The 24,890-nt window shown below is 42.8% G+C and overlaps 1 protein-coding gene across 1 annotated transcript in view; it reads left to right on the top strand.

Moving 5' to 3' along the window:
- Positions 1–23,254, top strand: part of LOC138946016 (zwei Ig domain protein zig-8-like) — a 176,598-nt gene extending 153,344 nt beyond the window's left edge. The window contains exons 5-10 of the mRNA XM_070317552.1: positions 8,137–8,362; positions 10,017–10,037; positions 15,260–15,366; positions 15,929–16,115; positions 18,212–18,247; positions 18,771–23,254. Of these exons, the coding sequence (XP_070173653.1) occupies positions 8,137–8,362; positions 10,017–10,037; positions 15,260–15,366; positions 15,929–16,115; positions 18,212–18,247; positions 18,771–18,886 (693 nt within the window). The 3' untranslated portion in view covers positions 18,887–23,254. The remainder of the gene's footprint in view (positions 1–8,136; positions 8,363–10,016; positions 10,038–15,259; positions 15,367–15,928; positions 16,116–18,211; positions 18,248–18,770) is intronic.
- Positions 23,255–24,890: the final 1,636 nt, after the last annotated feature.

Genomic DNA, 24,890 nt, shown 5'->3' with positions numbered 1-24,890 from the left:
ATATGTACAGGTTAGCTTCAAGAAAAAAAATACTGACATGCGCAAAAGACAAGTGGACCAGAGGATACCGTTTACCACTCAGACAGGTTTCAGACACTTTCTACGAGAGAGGTCCGTCTGACAAGAAGACCTGATCAATAGAATGTACTCATCTCTCTCATCGCCAAGGGCAGTTGCAATGCACGTACCGATTCCTTACAGCAGGGGTCTTTTCAAGAATATTTGAGCCGTTTAAAGTCACTTTCCTTCCTGCGTAGAGAAATACGTAAACCATCACAAAATGGAATACAAACAACAAGAACAATATGTTATGGGAACATTTGATTATGAAGATTATTGACCGTAACGTTTTGTCTTGTCACAGTTACACGTTCCCATAGCATACCTTGTTTGCTTGTTTGATTCCTTGATTCTGGAACGCTGGCAGTCTTATTGTTTTTGGATTTCATCACAAATGTGACCCTCCACCACGGAATCGGATGTCAGCTCGCAGGGTTCTGCGCTAAGCCTAAATTACGTCCGGGGGGTGTAAGGTATCAGTGTGAGGATCACCTTGGACACAGGTTTATAACTCAAAAAGTGTTCGCTCTTTTCTAAAACGGTTTTCACCACTGGATAGAGTTTCAAAATTTCTTTAAGAAAATGTAAAAAATGTAAAAATCATGCAAAGGTGACATGCGACTCATTCCGTGGTGGAGGGTCACACATTGGCTTTTACGTGCACTAAAGATATGTAAGCGCCTAGGGCTATATCTAGATTAGGCGCATAAAAATGATCACAATAATAATAATAATAATAATAAAGACAAATGTCTATCTTAACACATGCCGAGAAAAATCAAATCAATCGCTTTGGAGTTTTCTGTGCTCATAGGAACATGTTGACTGACTAAATGTCGTGCAATTACACCTGCGTTAACAATAATTATTAAGGCGTAAAATAAAATGTTGACTAAATTTATGTCGTGAAATGTTACCTTTAACCGTTCCCAATTATTCTTAAGGTATGCACACTGCACGAAACGCTTGTCCGGCATCAGTTTCTTCAAAAACTACATATGAGGGTGTTTCTTTTATTGCAGTAAGTGTTGAATTTCAATACGAAACGCAGGATGCGACACGTAAACTTGCTTTGAAAAGGAAGGTGACTTTATAGATGGATTTCCCTTGATGTAAACGATCGTGTAAATCTTAACGGGATGTTCCAGCCTTTTACACGCAATGAGACCATCCTTCAACATGGACATAACAAGCATCAAGAGCGAGGCAAGTGTATGTACAGCGTGTTGTTTGTTTCTGAATTAGTTGTGCAATTTAGCATTGATGTCAGTAACTTCTTCTTCTTCGTCTGCGTTCGTGGGCTTAAACTCCCCCGTACACTCGTGTTTTTTGCACGAGTGGAATTGTACGTGTATGACCGTGTTTTACCCCGCCATTTAGGCAGCCATACGCCGTTTTCGGAGGAAGCATGCTGGGTATTTTCGTGTTTCTATAACCCACCGAACTCTGACATGGCTTACAGGATCTTTTCTCGTGCGCACTTGGTCTTGTGCTTGCGTGTACACACGGGGGTGTTCGGACACCGAGGAGAGTCTGCACACAAAGTTGACTCTGAGAAATAAATCTCTCGTCGAACGTGGGGACGAACTCACGCTGACAGCGGCCAACTGGATACAAGTCCAGCGCGCTACCGACTGAGCTACATCCCCGCCCGATGTCGGTAACAAAATTACCTCAATAAAAACAATTCACACTGTGTGTTGACGGCAGTCATGTTGTAGATTTGTGTTAAACGTGTGTCAAAGATGAAGGATGCTCGTACATCCATGTAAACACCTGCACGAATTTATGTTGGTTTACAAAATGGCTTTAGGCGGGAAGGAATCTACATTTAAAGGCGTTGTTTGCTAACTCTGGGATAGCTATCTCCACGAAACGTGTCCCATGGCTTCAAGTTCTGCAGGAGACAGAGTGAGAAAAGACAGTAAATTGCAGTGCCAAAGGAGCACCTTGCATTGTCACTTTCACGCCGATACGCACGTGCTTCAGACGCACTTCGTAATTGCATGGAACTTTTTCTCCCCCACTTGCTGAGCGGAAGGGGCAGGTTGGAGTTTTGGAGTGCGCGACATAATAAGTGTCTGTGTGTGTGTGTGTGTGTGTGTGTGTGTGTGTGTGTGTGTGTGTGTGTGTTCGCGCGTATATGTGCGCGTATATGTATGTGTGTTCACGCGTGTGTGTGTGTGTGTCCGCGCGTATTATTATGTGCGCGTTTGTGTGCCGTTGCTAAAGAGCGCCTGAGCGGCGCCCACTTTCATCATCCAAGTAAACTAATTCCTATATATATACCCCCCTTTTCCCACCCATTCCTTACTTCTCTAACGCTTGCTTTCATCGACAGTAATCAAGTCTCTAAATATATCGAACCCACCGCGCACCGGAATCGTTCTGGGAACTCGCTCCCATCACGCCCAGAATCGAACTCCCCGTAGTCCCTCTCTCTGCTTTTGGTGCCTTCACCTTCAACTCTTTCGGGGCGAGAAGTCAACACTTCAATCTCTCACCTTTAACCCTTTCGCATCAGAAGGTCAGAACTTGGATCTATCTGCGCTTTTCATCTGTCTGCGCCGACGATTCCGCACATTCGCAGTCAATAATTGCGTCAGTATCGTACTTCTTTCTTCCCGTCCTCTCCCCTCTTTTTTTTTTTCTTTTTTTTTCGCGTTGAATACTTGACGAGATCTTTGAAGATAAAATGGCCCGGGATCGTTGCAGACCGGATGATAAGTGGCTTGGTGTGTGTGGGTATGAAGAATGCAAATTAAGTTGTTAAGTGTACTGCTGTTTGGATATACAAGTCCGTTTTAGCAATGACTGCATGATTACTGAGTTGTTTGAACGTACTAATGAAGAAAATGGGGAACCTGTCATTTCTGAGCAAGCGCATTGATTCGATGGAAAAGTGAGTGCATTGGCACAGTTTCTTTCTCTCTCTCACTAGAGAGAGAGAGAGAGAGAGAGAGAGAGAGAGAGAGAGAGAGAGAGAGAGAGAGAGAGAGAGAGAGAGAGAGAGAGAGAGAGAGAGAGAGAGAGAGAGAGAGAGAGAGAGAGAGAGAGAGAGAGAGAGAGCGAGCGTGTAAGTTTGGTTGCAGAAAAAAAAGTTTGTGCAAACAATGACAAGAACGATGAGGAAAAAAGAGAGAGAAAAACTAATTTCCGAAGCAAAAAGACACAACTTTCTTAATTTAGTCGTATCCTTGGAGAAAGCGGCAGGCTTTTTTCTTGACATAAACATCCCCCACAGGAAGCATTCTGCAGTTGTCCCCCTTGCTCTTTCGTAAGCAAATCCGGGCCTCCTAATGTGACACGTGGCATTGCAAAGTTGGCGTCTTTCCGGAAGGGCTTTTATGGATCGTTTACAAGAAGCATGATCCCAAATTTATGATTGATTTTCCATAATCGCGCCGATTGGAGCGATTCGTTGCTGCACCCTCGGCCGGCTTTTAGCGGGTCTGCTCGATTAGGTCGTTTACGGGAGCGGTTCATTGCTGCACCCTCGGCCGGTGTTTAGCGGGTCTGCTCGATTGGGTCTTTTACGGGAGCGGAACGGATCGAGTCACGGCGGAACGGGTTCGCTGACTCGGAGCGGAGAAAGCTGCACATTTCCTGCCGGGAGTTTTCTGTCAGATTCGTTTTCTTGACATTTGTGTGATTTCTTTTGCATTTAGGGGAATGGACATTGCAGAATTATAGGCAGTAGGAAACTGATAGGGAAAGGAGGAGGGTGAGATGTGGGCTTGGGGGGAGGGGGGGGGGAGTGGAAGTTGGAAGGTGTTAGAGGACTCGATAATGAAACAAGTTTGATATTAACTAGTGCAATATCATATTTGATTGTATCCCTTTTATGTTTTATGTTTTATGTGTGTCGTCCTATACAATTGTTGTTATAATCGTTTACAGGCAGACAGGGTGTGCCGAAGAAAAATTTCCATTTTTATGTAATATTTTAATGGACAATAAAGTGCTGTTATTGTTATTGTTATTGTTAACTAGTGATGATACTGTTTGTCATTGCCAGTTCAAGTGCTTTTATGCGGTGTTGAGACAAACTTATCATAAGCTGTGAAAGACTCTGATGAAGATGTGCTTATTTTTCCTGTCTCTAGATCTGAGTATTTGTTTTTCGGTTTCATGGTCCCTCCATCCCATTTTCACTTTACATTTTTTGTTGTCACTGTTGCTCTGTTTGATGTTGTTGTTGTTTTTGTATCAATTGTCAAAAATGGCACCCGGTTTGCAGGGTTTTTGTTCTGAAATAGTGTCCTCTCTGTTTGTCCTTTTTTGCCATTTTTCAAACACACGCAGACACAGGCAGATAGGCACAGACAGACAGACAGACAGACACACACACACACACACACTGACACGGACGCAAACACACAGGCACCCCCCCACACACACACACACGTACACACACACACACACACACATACACACACACACAGACACACACACACACACACACACACACTATTTATCTCTCTCTCTCTCTCTCTCTCTCTCTCTCTCTCTCTCTATCTCTCTCTGATAGCCACGGACCGCTTTCTCTGTGCCCTTTTCTTTTTTCAGTTCAGTTTCTCATATAAAGCAAACGAAGCCGCCTCGAGGCCTCCGGCGAATTTAGCATTGAACATCAATAATGTTTTTGCACTAACTACCTCCTCCTCTGCCGCTGATTGAAAATAACATTTTTTGTTGGACAACTCGAAAATCCGATTGAAGGACAAGCTCAAGGGATGATGATGCAGAACTCAAATCGATGCAGAGAACTTGAAGGTGAAGGGGGTTGTTGTTTTTTTTTGGAGGAGAGAGAGAGAGAGGGGGGGGGGGGGTGTGGGGGTTAGTGGTCGGGGTCGGGAAGGCTTGAGGTGGGGTTTGAACTGCCAAAACGTTGTTAAAAAACCCCCAAAGAATTGCCATTGAGGCTAATGACCAGCAAACGCTGAGACACGAAGAACACAAATCGAGGAAAAAATAATTTAGTGTGAAAGGGTTGAGGTAGGGTGAGAACTGTGAAACGTTGTTGTAAAACCAGAGAACTGCTCTAGTGGGCCAATGACCAGGAACCCCTTGTTGGTGTTGTTGTTGTTGTTGTTGTTGTTGTTGTTGTTGTTGTTGTTGTTGTTGTTGTTGTTGTTGTTGATGATGGTGACTGTGTTACGTGTTGTTGTTGTTGTTGTTGTTGTTGTTGTTGTTGTTGTTGTTGTTGTTGTTGTTGTCGATTGGGATGGCGATTGTGTTGTTGTTGTTCTTCTTCTTCTTGCTCTTGTTGTAACCGTATGAAGGGATACATTCAAAAGGGATGACGGTTTAGGTCAGATGGGAACGTGGTAGAACAAGCAAACGCTTACATTCACATTTAAACCGTGTGACGAAGGAAACAATTGGATGAGAAGAACTTGGGTGTGAAGGGGACAGAATAAGGGTTGACATGGGACGGTGTTGGGATGGAAACTGTCAAAACGCAACGTTGCTAAAAAAAAAACCCACCCTGATTATTTCTATAGTAGGCCAGTAAACGCTGTGATGAAGATTATACATCGACGAGGTGAATTTAAGTTTGAAGGTGAGGGGGGCTAAATTCGGAGGGGGTTGGAACCGCCAAAACGTCGAAAACCAAGATAATTGCTACATTGGTCTGTAATGACACGTGCATTTAAAACAGAAAAAACTTTTTCTTAGGGTTTTGTTGGGGTAGTTTGGGATGGGAATTGCCAACTCGTTGTTGAAAAAAAGCCAGAGAATTGATGTGGTAGCCTAATGATCTGTAGCATGTAACTCGCAAACATTTGCATGGGTCTAGGGGTTGGGTTGGTTGCTAACACAGAACATTAATGTGACCCTCCACCACGGAATGAGTCTCATGTCACCTTTTTCATGATTTTTATATTTTTACATTTTCCTAAAGAGAGTTTTATGCTCTATCCAGTGGTGAAAACCGTTTTAGAAAAGAGCGAAAACTGTTTGAGTTATAAGCCTGTGACTAAGGTGACCCTCACACTGTTGCCAGACACTCCCCGGACTTATATTAAGCCTAGCGCAGAACCGCGCGAGGTGACATGCGACTCATTTTGCGGTGGAGGGTCAGAAAATCCAGAAAAAGGCTGGAGGACAATGACCATCAGCGTTTTTAAAAGCCGTTCTTTGCGTCTCCAGCTGCAATACTAAACATGCAAAAAATTGAGAAGTGGAGGAAACAGCTCAATATTCGATCGGATCTCAGCCAAATGACGGTAACATGGACAAGACCAGCTGCAGGGAAATAGTTAAAGCGTCGTTGTGATTTCAATCGAAAGAAAAAAGATGGCAGCTTTTTTTTTTTAGGACTATATAATGTACGTTTAGAGGGGAAAATGCATGTAGCTGTCATCAGGACTGACAGACCTACACACACGCGCTCTCTCTCATACCTCCTTCTTTCGTCCCTCTATCTCTCTCTCTCTCTCTCTCTCTTTCTCTCTCTCTCTCTCTCTCTCTATCTTTCCCTTTCTCTCTCTTTTTTTTCTCTCTCGCTCTCTCTCTCTCCGTTTCTCTCTCTGTCTGTGTCTCTCTCTCTCTCTGTGTCTCTCTCTCTCTCTCTCTGTCTGTCTGTCTCTGTCTCTATATCTCTGTTTCTCTCTCTCTCTCTCTCTCTCTCTCTCTCTCTCTCTCTCTCTCTCTCTCTCTCTTTGTCTACACATAATGCGCAGTTCGTCAAATCGTCTAACTGGATCATTAATAACGCGTCTGAAAGCCTTGTATCTAATTAATCGCATGCACGCACGCGCACACACACACTCTCTCCCTCTCTCCCTCTCTCTCTCTCTCTCGGAACACATCATCCACTATTTAAAATACCTCCCTGAATTGAAGAGGGCACCAAGGGAAGGGAAAGAACCCTCTGTCGAGAGAACCAATTTCCTGTCCCTGTTGCTTCCTTTTTGAAGATGAGTGCTTAATTCCGTCTGGAGACCGTCTCCTCGCATCGTGACAATTGCTTGATCTCATATCGGGGCATGATTCACCATTGTTTTCAATCTGGAACCTGCCCCTACTTCCCTGGACCCTCTTCGAATTTCCTATGAGACATTGAGTGTATCGCCTCTTTTACGAGTGTGAATCCAGATACCCTCAATCGGTTTTGGGAGTGTGATGAGTAGGGGATTGCATAGCACATCAGAGTCGTCGGTTAATTGCTTTTAAGTATTCGGAATCTAGATCTTGCTGTCTCTGCCACAGACGGTAGATAAACGATAGATGCTGTTCTTTCATTAAGGAGGGTTGTTTTTGGGCTTAAGCTAAATTTGACAAGTAGAAGCGCTGCCGTTTCTGCTCAGACTGTGAATTGTTGGGTTTCAGACGTTTCTGTTCATTGTTCGCCCTCCCTACACAAGACGGACGATTTCATCCCCCCCTCAGTGTCATTGTTGCAACAAATATGTCCTTTTAACCTTTGTTTAAAAATGAATTATATCAATAGTTTGTTTTGTTCGTTTTTGTTTGTTTGTTAGCAGTGTACGAAGAAGAAGAAGAAGAAAGTACGAAGAAGTACGAAGAAGTTAGCAGTGTCTCCATTCTACGCTTGTTTTTTTTATACAGGCTAGTCGTCTTAGCTGTCACCCTTAAGGTGTACAGTTTATTCAAAGATGTATTGGACCATTGAAACATTGGTGTAATACACACTGACCGCTTGTGTCCAAGTGAAGGTGTGTTGTTATTTCATGAAAAAGTCTGCCAGAACCATCTCAGATGGTAAGCCGAACTGTTTTCACAGGAACAAGTGTTCTTTTAAACTGTAATTAGGCGGCGCGGCGACGCGTGGTCATAGACACCAACCACTTCCTACCGGAACGTTTATGTGGACACGCATCAGCAACATGCTTTCATAATCATCCTTTTTATTTAAGTTGTCTTTACTTTCTATCCGCTAGGCGGCGTGGCGGCGCATGGACATGGACACCAACCACTTCCTACCAGCCCGTTCAAGAGGACACGCATCAGCAACATGCTTTCATAATCATCATTTGTTCAGAATTAAATTTGATTCTGAATTTTGGAACATCATTTATTCAGTTGTCTTTTCTATCTATCCGCTAGGTGGCGTGGCGGCGCGTGGACTCGGACGACAAACACTTCCTGACGGTGGGCACGTTCACGTGGGCACGCGGCAACAACGTGATGATCGAGTACCACCAGGAGCCCGGCTACATCACGCACTGGAACCTGCTCATCAAGAACGTCAGGGAGCAGGATGCAGGCGTGTACGAGTGTCAGATCACCGCCAAGAAGAAGATCGTTCGATTCGTGACTCTCCATATTTCAGGTGAGAAACGCTGGGACTTTTTATAAACACATTTTTTAAAAGTGTGTGTGTGAATTTGGGGGTTGGGGTGGGTGTAGCTGTGGGGATGGGGGTCGGTTGGCCTCCTCTAGAACATCCTCTACAACATCCTCTACAACATCCTCTACAACATCCTCTACAACATCCTCATTCAGAACTTCAGGGAACAGGACGCAAGCGTTTGAGTGTCAGATCCCCACCAAGAAAAAAGTCGTCGGGCTGGCGGTGGTTGGGGTGGGGTGGGTTAAGCTGTAGGAGTGGGGTAGGGTTGGCCTCCTCTAGAACCTCCTCATCAAGAACGTCAAGGAGAAAGACGACGGCGTGTACGGGTGTCAGATCACCGCCAAGAAGAAGATCGTTCAATTCGTCACACGTTCGTTGTATGCTGGGGGTTGCGAGTTGGATGCAAATGACGGATCATCATTGTGATACAATATAGCAACAGACAAGCACAAAACAGCTACAAACTACACGCGAATTGTGCTGACCCTAGACATCTATTTCATGACATTAAGAAATCAAGAAAACATGAAGATTAATACGCATTCAAAAAACCAAAACCAACCATATCGCGATGAAGGCAAAAGACAGCTAGCTACAGAGATTTATCAACTCGTAAGACTGTGTTAACTTACAACCACACAGAGTCAACCACAGGGCAAGCAAACCACAAAAAAACCCACACATTATATCATAGTAATCTGAAGCGAAAAACGTAGTGTACGAACGCACGCGTAAACATGCACAGGAAGCGCTATTTTTCGTAATTGTGGGATTCTACTTGGAGGCAAAAGTTTACCAAAACAATCCCAAAAAGTTCTTTACAACATCATTCAGCAATATACATTCGCCAAGATTCCACGTGTGAGAGATTCAGAGCCCTGATAAAACGCTTACCTCTAAATGACACGGAACCCTGCGTTTTATTTCCTTCGCTTTTTAGCGATCTTTACGTTCAAATGATTGAGTGTTTATACGAAAGATGGGAGAAACCGACGCAACGTACGCTACATGTGGAAGAGGAGTAATGGATGTCACTCGGTACTCAAGACATTGGACAGGTAGAGATTAGACTGATGTCGTTGATTGTTATCAGTAGCTGTGAATCTGTTTCTATCGGAGATGTGTGGTATATTTGACTAAATTATAGATACCTAGGGGACTATGTCGACGAACAGTTGTGAAATGTGACAACAGTGATGAAGCTGTTCATGATGATGATGATTGATGATGATGATGATGATGATGATGATGATGATGATGATGAGGATGATGATGATGATGATGATGATTCAGATTTAAATTATGATGATGATGATGATGATGATGATGAGGATGAGGAGGAGGAGGAGGAGGAGGAGGGTGATGAGGATGATGATAATGATGAGGATGATAGTGATGATGATGATGATGATGATGATGATGATGATGATGATGATGATGATGATGATGATGATGATGATGATGATGCCGACGACGACGACGACGACGATGAGGAGGAGGAGGAGGAGGAAGAGGAGGACGAGGAGGAGGACTGATGACGCTGACAAACGTATAGTAGTGACGAAAGTTATAGTCTGTGACGAATTTTAGGCAATCGTGTTGTATGTAACCGACATTAATGTTGTCATTGCAGGGCCACCCGTTTCAGAACCAGGTAAATATCAAACGTACCTCCTTCTCCCATTCGTCAAATGAGGCTTTACGTTTAGCTTTTAGACACACTGACACATTGCCAAACAGGCTGTCCATGCATGCTTATGTTCCTAGTGGCTGCTATCTAGTGTTTGCTACGTCGTCAAGGTGTACATGTAGTCGGCAAAAACTTTTCTTTCGTCTTTCATTTCTTTCCCATTATTTATTACCCGCTACATTCCGCTTGCATGATTTTTATTAAAAACTTTATGACAATTCGAGTGAGGCAGCACAAAAAAGGTAGAACAAGCCAACAGGAAAAGCGATTAATTAGATGCAAGGCTTTCAGACACGTTATTAGTCATCCAGGTGGAAGATTTGATGAACTGCGCACTATGTGTAGACAAAAGATAAGTGTAACAAGCTCTTCTAACAAGAAGAGAGAGAGAGAGAGAGAGAGAGAGAGAGAGAGAGAGAGAGAGAGAGAGAGAGAGAGAGAGAGAGAGAGAGAGAGAGAGAGAGAGAGAGAGAGAGAGAGAGAGAGAGAGAGAGAGAGAGAGAGAGAGAGAGAGAGACCGTGTGGATTAGTACTTTTTTTTTACTTTTAGTCAAGTTTTGACTAAATGTTTTAACATAGAGGAGGAATCGAGACGAGGGTCGTGGTGTATGTGTGTGTGTGTGTGTGTGTGTGTGCGTGTGTGTGCGTGTGTGTGTGTGTGTACGTGTGTGTGTCTGTGCGTGTGTGTGTCTGTGCGTGTGTGTGTGTGTGTGTGTAGAGCGATTCAGACCAAACTACTGGACCGATCTTTATGAAATTTGACATGAGAGTTCCTGGGAATGATATCCCCGGACTCTTTTTTCTTTGTTTCGATAAATACCTTTGAAGACGTCATATCCGGCTTTTTGTAAAAGTTGAGGCGGCACTGTCACACTCTCATTTTTCAATCAAATTGATTGAAATTTTGGCCAAAACTTGACTAAATGTAAAAAGAAAAGACGATTGGATTAATCTGCTTGCTGCTCGTCTTTTGATCTTGATTTTATCTACCTCACGCTGTTTTATGTTTTATGATTTTAGGCATTCTTCCTCTATTTTCTATCCCTGCAATGCCTACACTTGTATGTTTGTATTTTTAGATCGATCGTGTTCTCTAAAGTCTAAATAGTGCATTCAGAACTTTGACCCAGTTTTCCTTTATTGAATCATACATATGCTGAAATGGTGTTTAGAGTAAATTCTCAGTAATTGCATGTTACATAAACAAGTAAAGGAAAGGGAACAAACACACAGACGCACAGTCACGGACACACAGTCACGGATACACGCATACAGGCACGCACCGCTCGCACAAGCACAAACACACAGACGCATACACGCACGCACGCACGCACATGCACGCACGCACACACACACACACACACACACACACACACACACACACACACACACACACACGCGCGCGCGGGCACACACACACACACACACACACACACACGCGTACACACACACCCCCCCACACACACACACACGCGCGCGCACACACACACACACACACACACACACACACACACACACACACACACACACTCTCAGGATAAAAACATACACCCAGTGACCTTCTTATTCTGAGTTTGCTTAAGGCATTGCTACGCCGATTATTGTTAAATTTCAGGACGCAGTAGGAAGCTTTTAGCTCAGAACAAACACAGTTTAATTGGTCGTGCGCGATATTGATACCCAGATTTTCTGTCATGCGCATTAACAGTCCTAAGCGAAAGTGATACGGGATTAGGATGAAATAACAAGTTCCAGATCGATTCAGTGGGGTGAAAAAGGAATGAAACAAATCTTAGAACTCGAAGTAGTTCCTGCTAGACCACGCGCTGGAATTTGTGAAATACTTTAAGGCATTAGAGGCGTCGAAGAGAGAAAATAGTCCTGTGGGGATTCATTGGAGGATAAGTGATTTTAACTGGAGGAAACAAGATACTAGTCAATGCAATTTCTCCAACGAATACTCAGGGGGATTTACGGTATACTTTAACACAGTGACGTGACCTACAGTGCTTTAGTTGAGGGAAAGTGTGTGTTTTTTGGAGCCGGGGGAAGCATGTTTGTCGGTGAAGTTCCTCCCACGTATATTCACTGAAATTAGAGGTAGACTTTTAGACATGGAAGCTGTCGAACAGAGAAAATAATCCCCCAGGGAATCATTGGAGGCTAAGCGCTTGTAACTGGGGGGTACAACATACCAGTTTTTGTACTTTCTCCAACGTGTGTGCATTGGATTTCAAGGCATAACGGTGTCCTACAAATGGTTAAATTGAAGAAAAGGGAGTTAAAGCGAGTGAACAATGAATTATTAGTCAATGTTTTTACTCCCATATTAATGCATTGGAATTCGCAGCAGATTGTTCAGCCACTGAGTTTACCGATGGAGAAAAAGACTTACCTATCTATGATGCATGGGTAGTGATCTAAACTGGACAAAACAAGACATTGGTCAATATATCCCCCCCACCCCCCCAACGTGTTCACACTCACATTTGTGGTAGATGTCAAAACATTAAGGTGTCGACAAAAAGAAAATAGTCCCGTATTAATTCATTAGCGGGGACGTGATTTTAACCGAATGAAACAACACACCGGTCAATGTGGGTTCCCCCAGATTACAGATTGAAATTTGCGGAGGACTTTGAGACATGGAAGGTGACGAAGAGAGAGAGAGAGAGAGAGAGAGAGAGAGAGAGAGAGACAGAGAGAGAGAGAGAGAGAGAGAGAGAGAGAGAGAGAGAGAGAGAGAGAGAGAGAGAGAGAGAGAGAGAGAGAGAGAGAGAGAGAGAAGACCCTCTGGGAACAAAGTTATTTTAACAGGAAGAAACAACAGGGAGTTGGCCTGGACTTTGATTTGTAAGAGAAGTGTGGCTGAGGCGTTAGGAGTGGGACGAAGACTTGCGTTAACGTGGGTTGAGTTTGGGATAGCTGGCAATACAATTTGTACAACATCATGTTTACAATTACACGGCTGAACAAAATACGTACATAGCTTACCATTTACCAGCCGGTGTAACACGAGAAAATTACTCCCACGAGATTTTTACTCCGGAGTAAACATTTCGTACGAAAAAGTTACTCCCTTTACGAAAAAAGCACTCCCCCCATTGCACGAGAAAATTACTCCCCAAGACAGGTGAGTTCCGAGTAAACATTTTGTACAAAAATGTTACTCCCCTGACGAATAAATAACGAATAAATTACTTCACCCCAACACGAGCAATTTAACTTCCCATGCCAGGTGTACAAAATGTTTACTCCCGTGTCCCCTGTTAGTCTTGGTGGTGGAAGGGGTGGAAGGAGGGTAGCGCGACATTCGTGTGCGCGAGATCACTTATTGGCATTATCCCTTCGCCCGCATCCCATTTTTGCGTACGAGATTGTTTGTGGAAGTAAAAAAAATGGGGAGTAAAAATTTCGTGGAGGGAGTAATTTTTTCGTGCCTTGGGGAGTTCTTTTCTCGTACGAAAAGTGTACTCGGAGTAAGAATTTCGTACGAAATATTTACTCCGGAGTAAATTTTTCGTGGAGTAAAAATTTCGTGTTACACCGGTCCTGCACGTTTTGAAGATTATTAAATCGTACATGTTAAGAAGGTACACGTTCTGTTTTGTATGTGTGTGTTTTTGTTTGTGTTTGTTTTTTTTAACTTTGCCAAGCACATCATTGTGGGGCGTTTAATCAAATGTATCCTACATACGTTTGAGAGACACTCATGAGATAACAATCGTTCAAATCACACGTGTGTATTTCATGTAAATGAGGTCATGTCAAGCAAGTCTGGCAGGGACCTGTTTTTCCACTGCTTATGATGCCAAAGTCACCGAGGCAAACGTCATTATAGACAAAAAATTGCGCTCGCTAACTCACCTCGATGAATGTTTAGAACTAACACGTCAAGCCACACTTTCCAGAGTGACGTTTCTTTGCTTTGACGTAATAGATTGCACAGGCGTTAGAAGAGATCGAGGTTCCAAAACTAGCGTCTTCAATTTGGCAGCCTCAACTGCGTGACGTGTTGAGTAAAATACACGTAAGTACAGTATGTAGGATAAACAGAATACTACATGGCTTGCTGTTTCGTACCAGATATATATACACTCGGTGCTTTTTTCAAATAGTGAACAGCTCGCTTTCGCTCGCAGTTCAATATTTAAAAAAAAACCTCGTGTAAGTCTAGTACGACACAGCAAGCCATGTAGTATTATTTATAACAGTCATCCGTCCACTTGCAATGTTATTTTGCCATCTCTCTGAATGCTACCCCAAAACAAAAATAATAATTCTGACAATAAAACATTTACAAATCTGAACTTATAGTAATCACTAAATAGTCCGCTTCTTCTCATGGTACACGTTCTGTTAGCAGTGTTGTGCTAAAAGTAGATTGCTAGTTAGAAAATGCAAATGTTTGCTTTTTATGGAGTCTGTCTATTTCATAAAATGTCCTTTTCTGTCAGTACTTAAAACCTCATTTGAACTCATTTTGTTTCCTATTTTTAGTTCATGCAGGAATGCACGTCATTTATGCATGTCTGTAACTTTATACAATAATGAGAACTGCGAAGGGTTTAAACAAAAAAAGAAATTAATGACTTGCATGCTAGTTGCAAGATGAAAAACATATATTTTATTATGTGACTGTGTGCGCGCATAAAGTAGAATTCTGATTGAATGGGTAACTGCATGAGGTAATGCAATTATGTTGAGTATATGCCAGTGAAACATATTAGCAATCATTTAAATATTAGCGACAGGAGACAAATGTGTGAACTGTTCTTAACTTTTAGATTCTGTTTTTGTACAGAGTTTTAATGAGGTTTTAATGTTTATGTTCATGCTGTTACGCAGATGCATGTGGGAAAGAAATCAAGCCTTCTGATAACAAACAGTAACACTGATTTGCTTTTATGCAAAACAATGTATCTCGTTCATGGAATAATTTCATTCAAGCGGAAGTCATCACGGTCGTTTGACCCGATAGTTAACTCAAATCCAATGTATTTCCCAAGCATCTGCGTGGTTATTTAAAAAAAAAAAAAGCACCACAAGTACACGCACCATATATGTTCCTGCGCACCCGTATTTTGATCATTAGCTCACAGATTTGTTTCTTCTTTTTGACTGTTGTGGTTATAAACTCAGTTCCTTTCGCTTCTCCCCCCTTCCCCCCACCCCAACAACCCCAGGGATTTCTGTGAAAGGGAAGGAGTACGTGGAGAAGGGGGACCCCATTCACCTCATCTGCAACGCCACTGGAGGATCTCAGATACCCGAGGACATCGACTGGTTCAAGGTGATTGATTAATGATAATGACAATGATGATTATAAAGAAGAAGCAGATATAAGGGATGGGTGGGCGAGCAGTAGATACAAGCTGATGATGATGACGATTACGATGACGATGATGACGACGACGACGACGACGATGATGATGATGATGATGATGATGATGATGATGATGATGATGATGATGATGATGATGATGATGATGATTTCATTAAGGACGTGTCATGAATCAGATTGTTTTTTGTTATCAGTTAAGGCTAAGATCTCGTTAAAAGTCAAGACATATTATAGTAAAAAGGGCGGGGTGTGGGGAGGGGGGGGGGAGTATAAAATATACATTTGTTATTAGGCATAACGCACATCTCTTTCAAAGAGCCCTGACTCCAGGAGCATAAGAAAATTACCAACCGGGTGGGAGCCAGCCGTGTATTCGGATTGGTCGCAATTGAGGGTTGTTTACGCTTTTAGCCAATCCGACCCCGCGGCTGGCTCCCACCTAGTCGTTAACTTTCTCGTGCAAACAAGCTCTGATCTTCAATAGTCACAATCTTGTCCGACTATTTTCAAGGATGGAAGCAAGATCGACACGCGGCGTAAGAACCACCAGGTGGTGATCACCAAGTTCCGTTCCATCGAGCAGCAGGCGCTCATCTCCGAGCTGATCATCGACCACAGTCGCATGCGGGACAGCGGCACCTACATCTGCAGGAGCTCCGAGAAGGAGATAGACAGCCTCAAAGTCACCGTGCTTGTGGGTAGGTGACTATGTGGGTGTTCTGCATTCCGCTGCATAAGCCTCTGTTGAATTTGGGTTATTGAGCTTGTCGGTAATCCATCACCTTTATTTCACTTACCAAAAGTCTTCTTTTCCACATCCTTATTTCTCTGCACCCCGCATGTCGTATGAGGCGACTAACGGTTCTGTTTCTCCTTTTACCCTTGTTAAGTGTTTCTTGTATAGAATATAGTCAATGTTTGTAAAGATTTTAGTCAGGCGGTATGTGGGAAATGTTGAGTCCTTTGTGCTGGAAACTTGCATTCTCCCAGTAAGGTTATATATTGTACTACGTTGCAAGCCCCTGGAGCAATTTTTTGATTAGTGCTTTTGTGAACAAGAAACAATTAACAAGTGGCTCTATCCCATCTCCCCCCCCCCCCCCTTTCCCCTATCCCATCTCCCCCCTTTCCCTCGTCGCGATATAACCTTCGTGGTTGAAAACGACGTTAAACACCAAATAAAGAAAGAAAGCTTGTCGGTAGGTGACGATTTGGGCTTTCTTGTATACCGTAATCTTTTTCTTCTGTTGTCATCTTACGTGTCAGTAGATGACGATGCGGGCTTACTGTCTTTTATACCGCAAACCCCGGTTTTGTTTTGTCACTGTGCTTGTCGGTAGGTGACTATGTGGGTTTCTGTATTGTGTATCATTATAACCTCTGCTTCTTTTTGTCACCGTGCTCTTCGGTTGGTGACGATGCGAGCTTTCAGTCTTTTCAATCAATCAATCAATCAATGAGGCTTATATCGCGCATATTCCGTGGGCACAGTTCTAGGCGCTCTGCAGTGATGCCGTGTGAGATGAAATTTTATACGGCCAGTAATTGCAGCCATTTCGGCGCATATTTACCTTTCACGGCCTATTATTCCAAGTCACACGGGTATAGGTAGACAATTATTAACTGTGCCTAAGCAATTTTGCCAGGAAAGACCCTTTTGTCAATCGTGGGATCTTTAACGTGCACACCCAATGTAGTGTACACGGGGGGGAGTTCGGACACCGAAGAGAGTCTGCACACAAAGTTGACTCTGAAATAAATTTCCGCCGAACCTGGGATCGAACTCACGCTGACAGCGGCCAACTGAATACAAATCCAGCGCGCTACCAACTGAGCTATATCCCCCCCGTCTTTTATGCCGTGGGCTTTGTTTCTTTTGTCATCGTGCTTGTCGGTAGAGGTGACTATGTGGGTTTCCTGTTTTGTATACCATAAACCGTTGTTCATTTTGTCACAATACTTGTCGGTCGTGACTATGTGCTCCTTCTGCAATATAAGCCTCTGTGTCTTTTGTAACTGTACTTGTCGGTAGGTGACGATGTGGGTTTTCTGCCTTCCGCAATATAAGCCTCTGTTTCTTTTGGCAGTGTGTGCTATTGGGTAGGTGAAGAGTCTTTTGGTTTTGCAAGTATCCCACACAAATCTAATCCACAGTCTATGATAACAGTGTTAGTAGCACGACCTGTACCTGAGATTAAGATCGTTTGCCCCAAGGTCACTCTGATGATCATCAGGTGACGATGTCTTCTGAAACTCATGCCTAACATGTACGAAACCTAACAGAACCTATCATGAAACGGTCTTAGTAATACTTGTAGTAATTGTCTCTGCGAAAGGAGATCAACAGTCTGAAGGTCACTGTGCTGATTGGTTTGTTATTCGACGAGGTTTTGTTTTTCCTTCCTATTTTGTTGTGATTTTTGTTTGATCATCTTTTTTACCAAGCCTATACCAAAGTCCAGCCCAAAACTGTCTTTGTTCTAGTAGTCGTAGTAGTACGTGTCTCGGAGAAGTCGATCACGAATCTAAGGTTCACCGTGGTAGCTGATAGATGAAGATGTTGGGTTTAGTCCTAGGCAGTTAAGGTTGTGTAGTCTGTTTGGTGCAAATCCAACATTAATCAATGTGACGGAGATGACGGATTGGTTGATTGGCTAGCTGCATTTTATTTGTTTCATTTGAGAAATGGTGTGAATTATAAACAAGTCTCACTGCAGTTTGTTTATGGTTACATTTGTTGTTTTATGTTCAATACTTACCATTCATGATTATATTCTGTTGCATGGCGAAGCAGCCGATACAAACAACGTCAAGAGAGACAAACCAGAAGGTGGGTGTGTTTTAGAGGTGGCGGTATCTAGATCATGTGAAAGCCTTTTCTGGGCGGTGTAGAGGTTTCCTTTGACTCGTTTGTGAGTTGATTTCTGAGAGAGGGAGAGAGAGAGAGAGAGAGAGAGAGAGAGAGAGAGAGAGAGAGAGAGAGAGAGAGAGAGAGAGAGAGAGAGAGAGAGAGGGAGAGAGGGAGAGAGTGAAACAGAACGAGTCAGAGGAAAAGAGAGAGAAAGTGTGTGTGTGCGTGTGCGTGTGCCGGTGTGTGTGTGTGTGTGTGTGTGTGTGTGTGTGTGCCGGTGTGTGTGTATGTGCGTGCATGCGTTCGTGCGTGCGTGCGTGTGTGTTTGTGTGTGTGTGTGTGTGTTTGTGTGAGTGCGTGCATGCGTGTATGCGTGCGTGCTTCCTTGCGTGTGTGTGTGTGTTTACCCCAAGACACATTTGCTCAGATCCACGGGATTTACGAGATGAGACGCAAGGTACTTCTAAAACACACCCATAGTTTTGATTCTCTTCGTTCCCAGGTACCACGTCGGAAGAGAGCAAGCTGGCTGCCTCATCCTCAGCGACTAGAACGAGTTCGCTGACGTCATTGACACTGCTTTTGTGGGTGCTTTTGTGTTGTGATCTCGTCACCTGAAATCAACAACCAGTCACCACACAGACAACTGCACAACAGACAAGTGTGATTGGTGCGTTTTCTTGAAGTTGCCGTTCTTGCGCAGATTGTATAAGGCGTACACTCTATGTATGAAAATATTCACTGAACTGGATCGCTGGAATTTATTGATGGAGATATCCAATGAAATCTCTCGTTGCAACTGGATCTCTGGGAAAAGACACTAAGCACGAATGTGATTGGCTAAATTCGGATCACGTGACATTGTGGTAGGCTACCGTTTTGTCGCGAACAATTCATCCTGAATCTCGGATTAGAGAGGCCAGTACGTTCACACAAGAGTGGTATACTTTGATGGTGTGATACATTACACAATAACTTGAACGTGAACAGCAAGACTACCTCATAAGACAGTGCTGTGCATGGGTAAAATGTTCACCAAACTCAGAAAAAAGATAACATTTGTCAACAGTGTCAACAGCGTAATAATACTGGTTTGCTTTAGTGTGCAGGCTTTCTTGCACTAACGGGTTGCTTCTTACTAAGCACACGTGAGTGTAATTCTCAGCTGGAAAATTAATATATGTTCAGCGCGAAATTGCAGTGGTGTATTTTCTAAAAATTGACCGCATAAAGTAAGGAATTAGATTAATTTCAATGAACAAAATAAGAAACTTAAAAAAAAACAAAACAGTAATGTATTTATCTCCCCACCAACTCTTTTGAGTTTCTTATACCTCACTGTATTGAACGCACACGTAAGTTACCGCTTGCCTACATCGTAGCTCCAGCAAAACAGTCTTATATCAAGAGCCAAATGCTGCCTCAAACAAGCAAACAAACAAGCAACCAACCAACCAACCAGCCAAGCAATCAATTAACCAAACAACCAGCCAAACAACCAACTAACCAAAATGGAACAAGCTACGTACGTAGCTACAGAATATTCTTATATAGCTATTCTGATGAACACGTGGGGGAATTCGGGGGCTGTGATTGGATGGTCTCATCCAATCATCAAAGCATAATGCGGCAGAAGTCGGCCATTTTACTCAATATCCAAAAGCATATTGAGAAAAATGGCCGACGCATGATTCCGGTTCACCCGTCTGTACCACGGCGATGTTTCTATCGACAACAGCATACACTGACAACGTAAAAGGCTGTTTCAACATCTGTGTTGTGAAGTCGAATGCACTTGGAGTCAGTTTTCTTACAAAGTCAGAAAGCGTGTAGCGGTGTGCATGTCTGCGCGAACATGATGCGCGTAATAAGTTTGTCTGCTATCAAAACCTGAGATCAACGCATTGACGCAAAAACTGTCATTTTGTAAGTTTGGAACAACAAATCAAGGTCAAAACAGCTATATAATCGCTATTGTGTTTTCAGCGTAGCAATAGGGTCCGATATTTAGACTCGAACAAGTATAATGCGACTCGTCTTCGACTCGTCGGCATTATACTTGTCTCGTCTAAATATCGGACCCTATTGCTACGCTGAAAACACAATAGCTGTTAATAAGAGCCATAATATAATGCTTACCTTGCACACAGCATACTAAATATAAAACCAGTCATTGTTGTCTTTAACAAGCAAGCTTGAAAGAAACCACATCTTGGGCACTGAAATATAACTGACCTGCGCTGGGTGCTTATCGTTTTCAGATTTTGATTTCGCGTTGCATACATAATATCTGTGTAGAATAAACTCAAGTTTGTACGGGGGTTACTGTACAGTGTTCATATGTATAATGTTTGTGTAGGTCGTGTGCTTATTCTAATCGTGATACCCCACACACGGACAAGTCATTATATTTCATTAATAAACTTCATTCTGCGGTGAAAACTTCAGTGATCTGCAGACATTTTAATCGCGAGAAACGCCGGGTTCAGGTCCGAAACGGGTTTTGATATTCATGTGGAAGAGAGAATTGGCAAATTGCGGTGCTCAAAATACACTACCAGCGCGTGTTTGTCTGACGTTAGATAGTTTGAGCGTGGTCTCGTCAAAACTGCGAGCACGCAGAAGAAAGAAAAGAAACTACATGTACTATGTGTAAACATTGAGACGTTAGATATTGTGTGGTGGGTGCGTGAAGAAAACAAAGAATGGGAACACTTTGTTACCACTGCTGTCAAATTAAACACTGAAGCTTTGGGTATTTTGAGCTGATTGTCTTTGAAACTGTGTGCACGCAGAAAAAGAATGAGAACACGCTGCATGTGATGTGAGACCTGACACTGAGACGTGGTACGCTGCTATATAAAAGAGAAGACTATTTCGAGTTTACTTGCGCCAACCTTGCCATTGTGTAACATCAGCAGGCTCCAGACTATACATATGCGAGACGACCGTCGCATGCTGAAGAAAAAAGATGAAGTTCGAGTTCCAGAGTATCACTGCGCCATGTACCTTAAGCCCACTTCATGATTTTCAAGACAGATGTAATGAGTAGTGTGTGCTTTTAGCGTATACACCATAAAAAACTGCGGCGGCCTCAAAGACATTTGAGTCCTGTAATTATGGTGTTAGGTTCATGAAGCAACGCTGAACATATTTCTCAGCTGCAATGGTGCATCTGACTAGACAGAATGGCAAAAGCATGAACTACACATTTATTCAAACCGACATTGATGAAAAAAGGTGGAACAGCTGAAAAGGACAACACTGGAAACATGAAGATCATGTTCACATTATATCGGACTGAGTTTTGCTGTGAGTCATACGATCGGACACAATTCATGTAGCCACAAATACATGTACTGCATGGTGCTTTGAAGGCCCACAGCAAGACAGCCATCAGGTCATTACTTGTTACAATCATACAGTCTGGGGGTGACCTCGATGAAGCTCCGCTCGCTTCACAAAGATGCACAGGGAGTCACTGGGACTGGCCCAGAAAAGGCAACGCCACGAGGAAGATAAGAATGTCACTGGGCCAAACATAGCTCACTGTGCATAGCAAAGACTAAAGCTTTGTGGATGTGTACAAAGAAATAAGAAACGAAGATATTTAGCAGATGAATCTTGGGATGCTGATTGCCATAAAGGTATGTTGGTGGCACATGAACAGAGAAGCGACACAGCGTTAACACGCGTTGACCGTAACAGTCTGTGTGATCAACGACTTGGAAGCTGAATTGAGATGCGAGTGACAGCATTTCAAGGAACTACGTTTTACATTGTTTTTTACATTTTAAATGAAGAGACGCTTAGTGATACACGAGCGCTTCTCCGTTTACGACTGATTTAATGACTGTCGGGCAGTGAACTTCTGATTCCTCGTTAGGTACAAACTACTGAAAACATTGTGCATTTCTTTCACATTACTGAGTTGTTATTGTAAATATGTGTTTTTTATCGGTGCATTTGTTTACAGTTTTGACTATAGTTACTATTTTTAAATGACGGTCTCTACTCTTTAAGTTATGTGTTATTGCTACTGGTTTATATTAAGGGTCTATGTGGCTTCGTTCTTTCTGTCTCGTTCCCAACACAGAAGTTCTACCTTATACCGTTGATGAATGTGAAACTATACTGCCTTTTGTTGCAAATACCACTTGATATTAAAGTGTTCTTTCAGTTCTGCAACAATCGAATCGGAGTTTTGATTTTTGAATCTACTGTATTTCTAAGCAGGTTTAATTCGAACATTTGTTATTGGTGTTGTTGCTGAGGACATTTGGAAAATTAACTATTTTGGACGAACGGGTGTTAGTAACTAGAGCTGGCCATAATTATTCCAACGTAGCAAGGTATGTCGATTGTCCTGGTAGGTGTAACGGATAAAAAAGTTAAGACACAGTCCTTCCTGTAACATCAGTTCTGATCACTATTTTACATGTGGCCAGGCTGTTCCATGGAATAAGATCATCCCTACCACTTGGACACGTACCAAGAATCAACATCCTGACTGCTTCCTTCTCAGAGCTGGAATTTATCAATGACAGAATTTCTTTTAAGCCGTAAAGGAAATGCCTATGAGAAAGTCTATAAAAATCTCCAAGCAATTATGAACAAAGCGAGAGAGTGATTCATAGAAACATGTTTCTGACTCTCCACGGTAAGTGCAGTCAGGGTTGATTTTTAGAATGTGCCGAATTGGAGAGATGGATCATTATGATCACTGGCTTGGTGTTACTGTCTCGGTAGGAATTGCAACTTTTGTTTGTTGTCATGGTTTCAATGACATTGTTTAAGTGAGTAGTACCTCGTTTTATCATGTGAATGTAAAATGAAGGAACAGTAGTACTGTATTGGAGACTTGGAAAAATAATGGGAGTCATTTAAACGGATGATGCTTATGTTTGTTTCATATTGATTTGTTTTGTGTAGTTTTGTAAATCGTTTGAAGTCGTCTTGGAAATAAAATCGAATTTTTGGATCTGATGTATGTTTCGATGATAATGATTATAATTCATTATGTTTATAAAGCGCAGAGATATAGGGAGACCCTGCTCAAAAGCGTTGTACAATAATATTAAAAGAAAGGCAGTACCAACAATGTTAACAGCACACACACATGCACACACAGACACACACAGACACACAGACACAGACACACACATACACACACACACACACACACACACACACACACACACAGAATGTTATACAATTTAGCGTGTGTGCCGTGAGCAAACGATCGTACGTGCATTCCTCTGTGTGTGTGTCATGTGTGTGTGTGTGTGTGTGTGCGTGCGTGTGTGCGGGTGTGTATGCCAGTGTGTGTGTGTGTGTGTGCCAGTTGTGTGTGTGTGTGTGTGTAGTAATCTTGTTTCGCTCGGATGTTTTCTGGGTTATAACGATTTCTATGAAGCCCACCTTTTTTTCTGGACGCTTGCTCGGTGTAAGGGAGAAAACTCCTTTTACAACTCGAGATGTGTGATGCTCTCCCTTGAACAGCATCTTTGTAAAAATGCATTATTTTTTCCTTCCCTCGTTCTTCCATACTGCTGACCTAGTAAGCACTGCCATTATGTTGTTCAGCAGAAAATGCAAAATAAGGCCCTTAGTTTACGCAGGAAGAAAAGTAACAGCAATGGTTTGTTTTATCTGTTTGCTGTTTTTGAGTCACTTGAGAAAAAGTGACTCTATGTAATCGGTCAGTGTTAGTCTGTCCGGCCGGCCGTCCGGCCGGCCGGCCGTCCGTAGACACCACCTTAACGTTGGACTTTTCTCGGAAACTATCAAAGCGATCGGGCTCATATTTTGTTTAGTCGTGACCTCCAATGACCTCTACACTTTAACGATGGTTTCGTTGACCTTTGACCTTTTTCAAGGTCACAGGTCAGCGTCAAAGGAAAAATTAGACATTTTATATCTTTGACAAAGTTCATCGGATGTGATTGAAACTTTGTAGGATTATTCTTTACATCAAAGTATTTACATCTGTAGCCTTTTACGAACGTTATCAGAAAAACAAGGGAGATAACTAGCCTTTTCTGTTCGGCAACACACAACTTAACGTTGGGCTTTTCTCGGAAACTATAAAAGTGACCGGGCTCAAATTTTATGTGAACGTGACTCATTGTGTTGTGAATAGCAATTTCTTCCTGTCCATCTGATGCCTCATATAATATTCAGAACTGCGAAAGTGACTCGATCGAGCGTTTGCTCTTCTTGTTTCTCCAAAAAACGACTGCAGTTTGATTCAGTGTGTTCAATGCATGCCCTAGTGAAGGAGCACAGGGAGTGCGATGAGTAACTTCTAAGACTTGAAGCAGGGACCTATATTATGCTTGAAGGCAGCACAAAGAGTTTAGATGCTCTACGCTCAATTAGAAGTAAACCAAAAGCTTTCAATCGATTTCAGCTGTAATCATCGATGTGTGTGCGTGCGTGTGTGTGTGTGTATGTGTGTGTGTGTGTGTGTGTGTGTGTGTGCGTGTGTGTGTGTGTGTGTCACAGTGTGTGTGTGTCTGTGTGTGTGTCACAGTGTGTGTGTGTCAGTGTGTGCGTCCGTCCGTCCGTGCGTGCGTGCGTGTGTGTGTGTGTGTGTGTTCTTGCGTGCGTGCATGCACGC

The sequence above is a fragment of the Littorina saxatilis genome, linkage group LG1 (assembly GCF_037325665.1).
Source record: "Littorina saxatilis isolate snail1 linkage group LG1, US_GU_Lsax_2.0, whole genome shotgun sequence".
NCBI classification, from domain to species: Eukaryota; Metazoa; Mollusca; class Gastropoda; order Littorinimorpha; family Littorinidae; genus Littorina; species Littorina saxatilis.
This window is presented reverse-complemented; position numbering and strand designations above follow the sequence as displayed.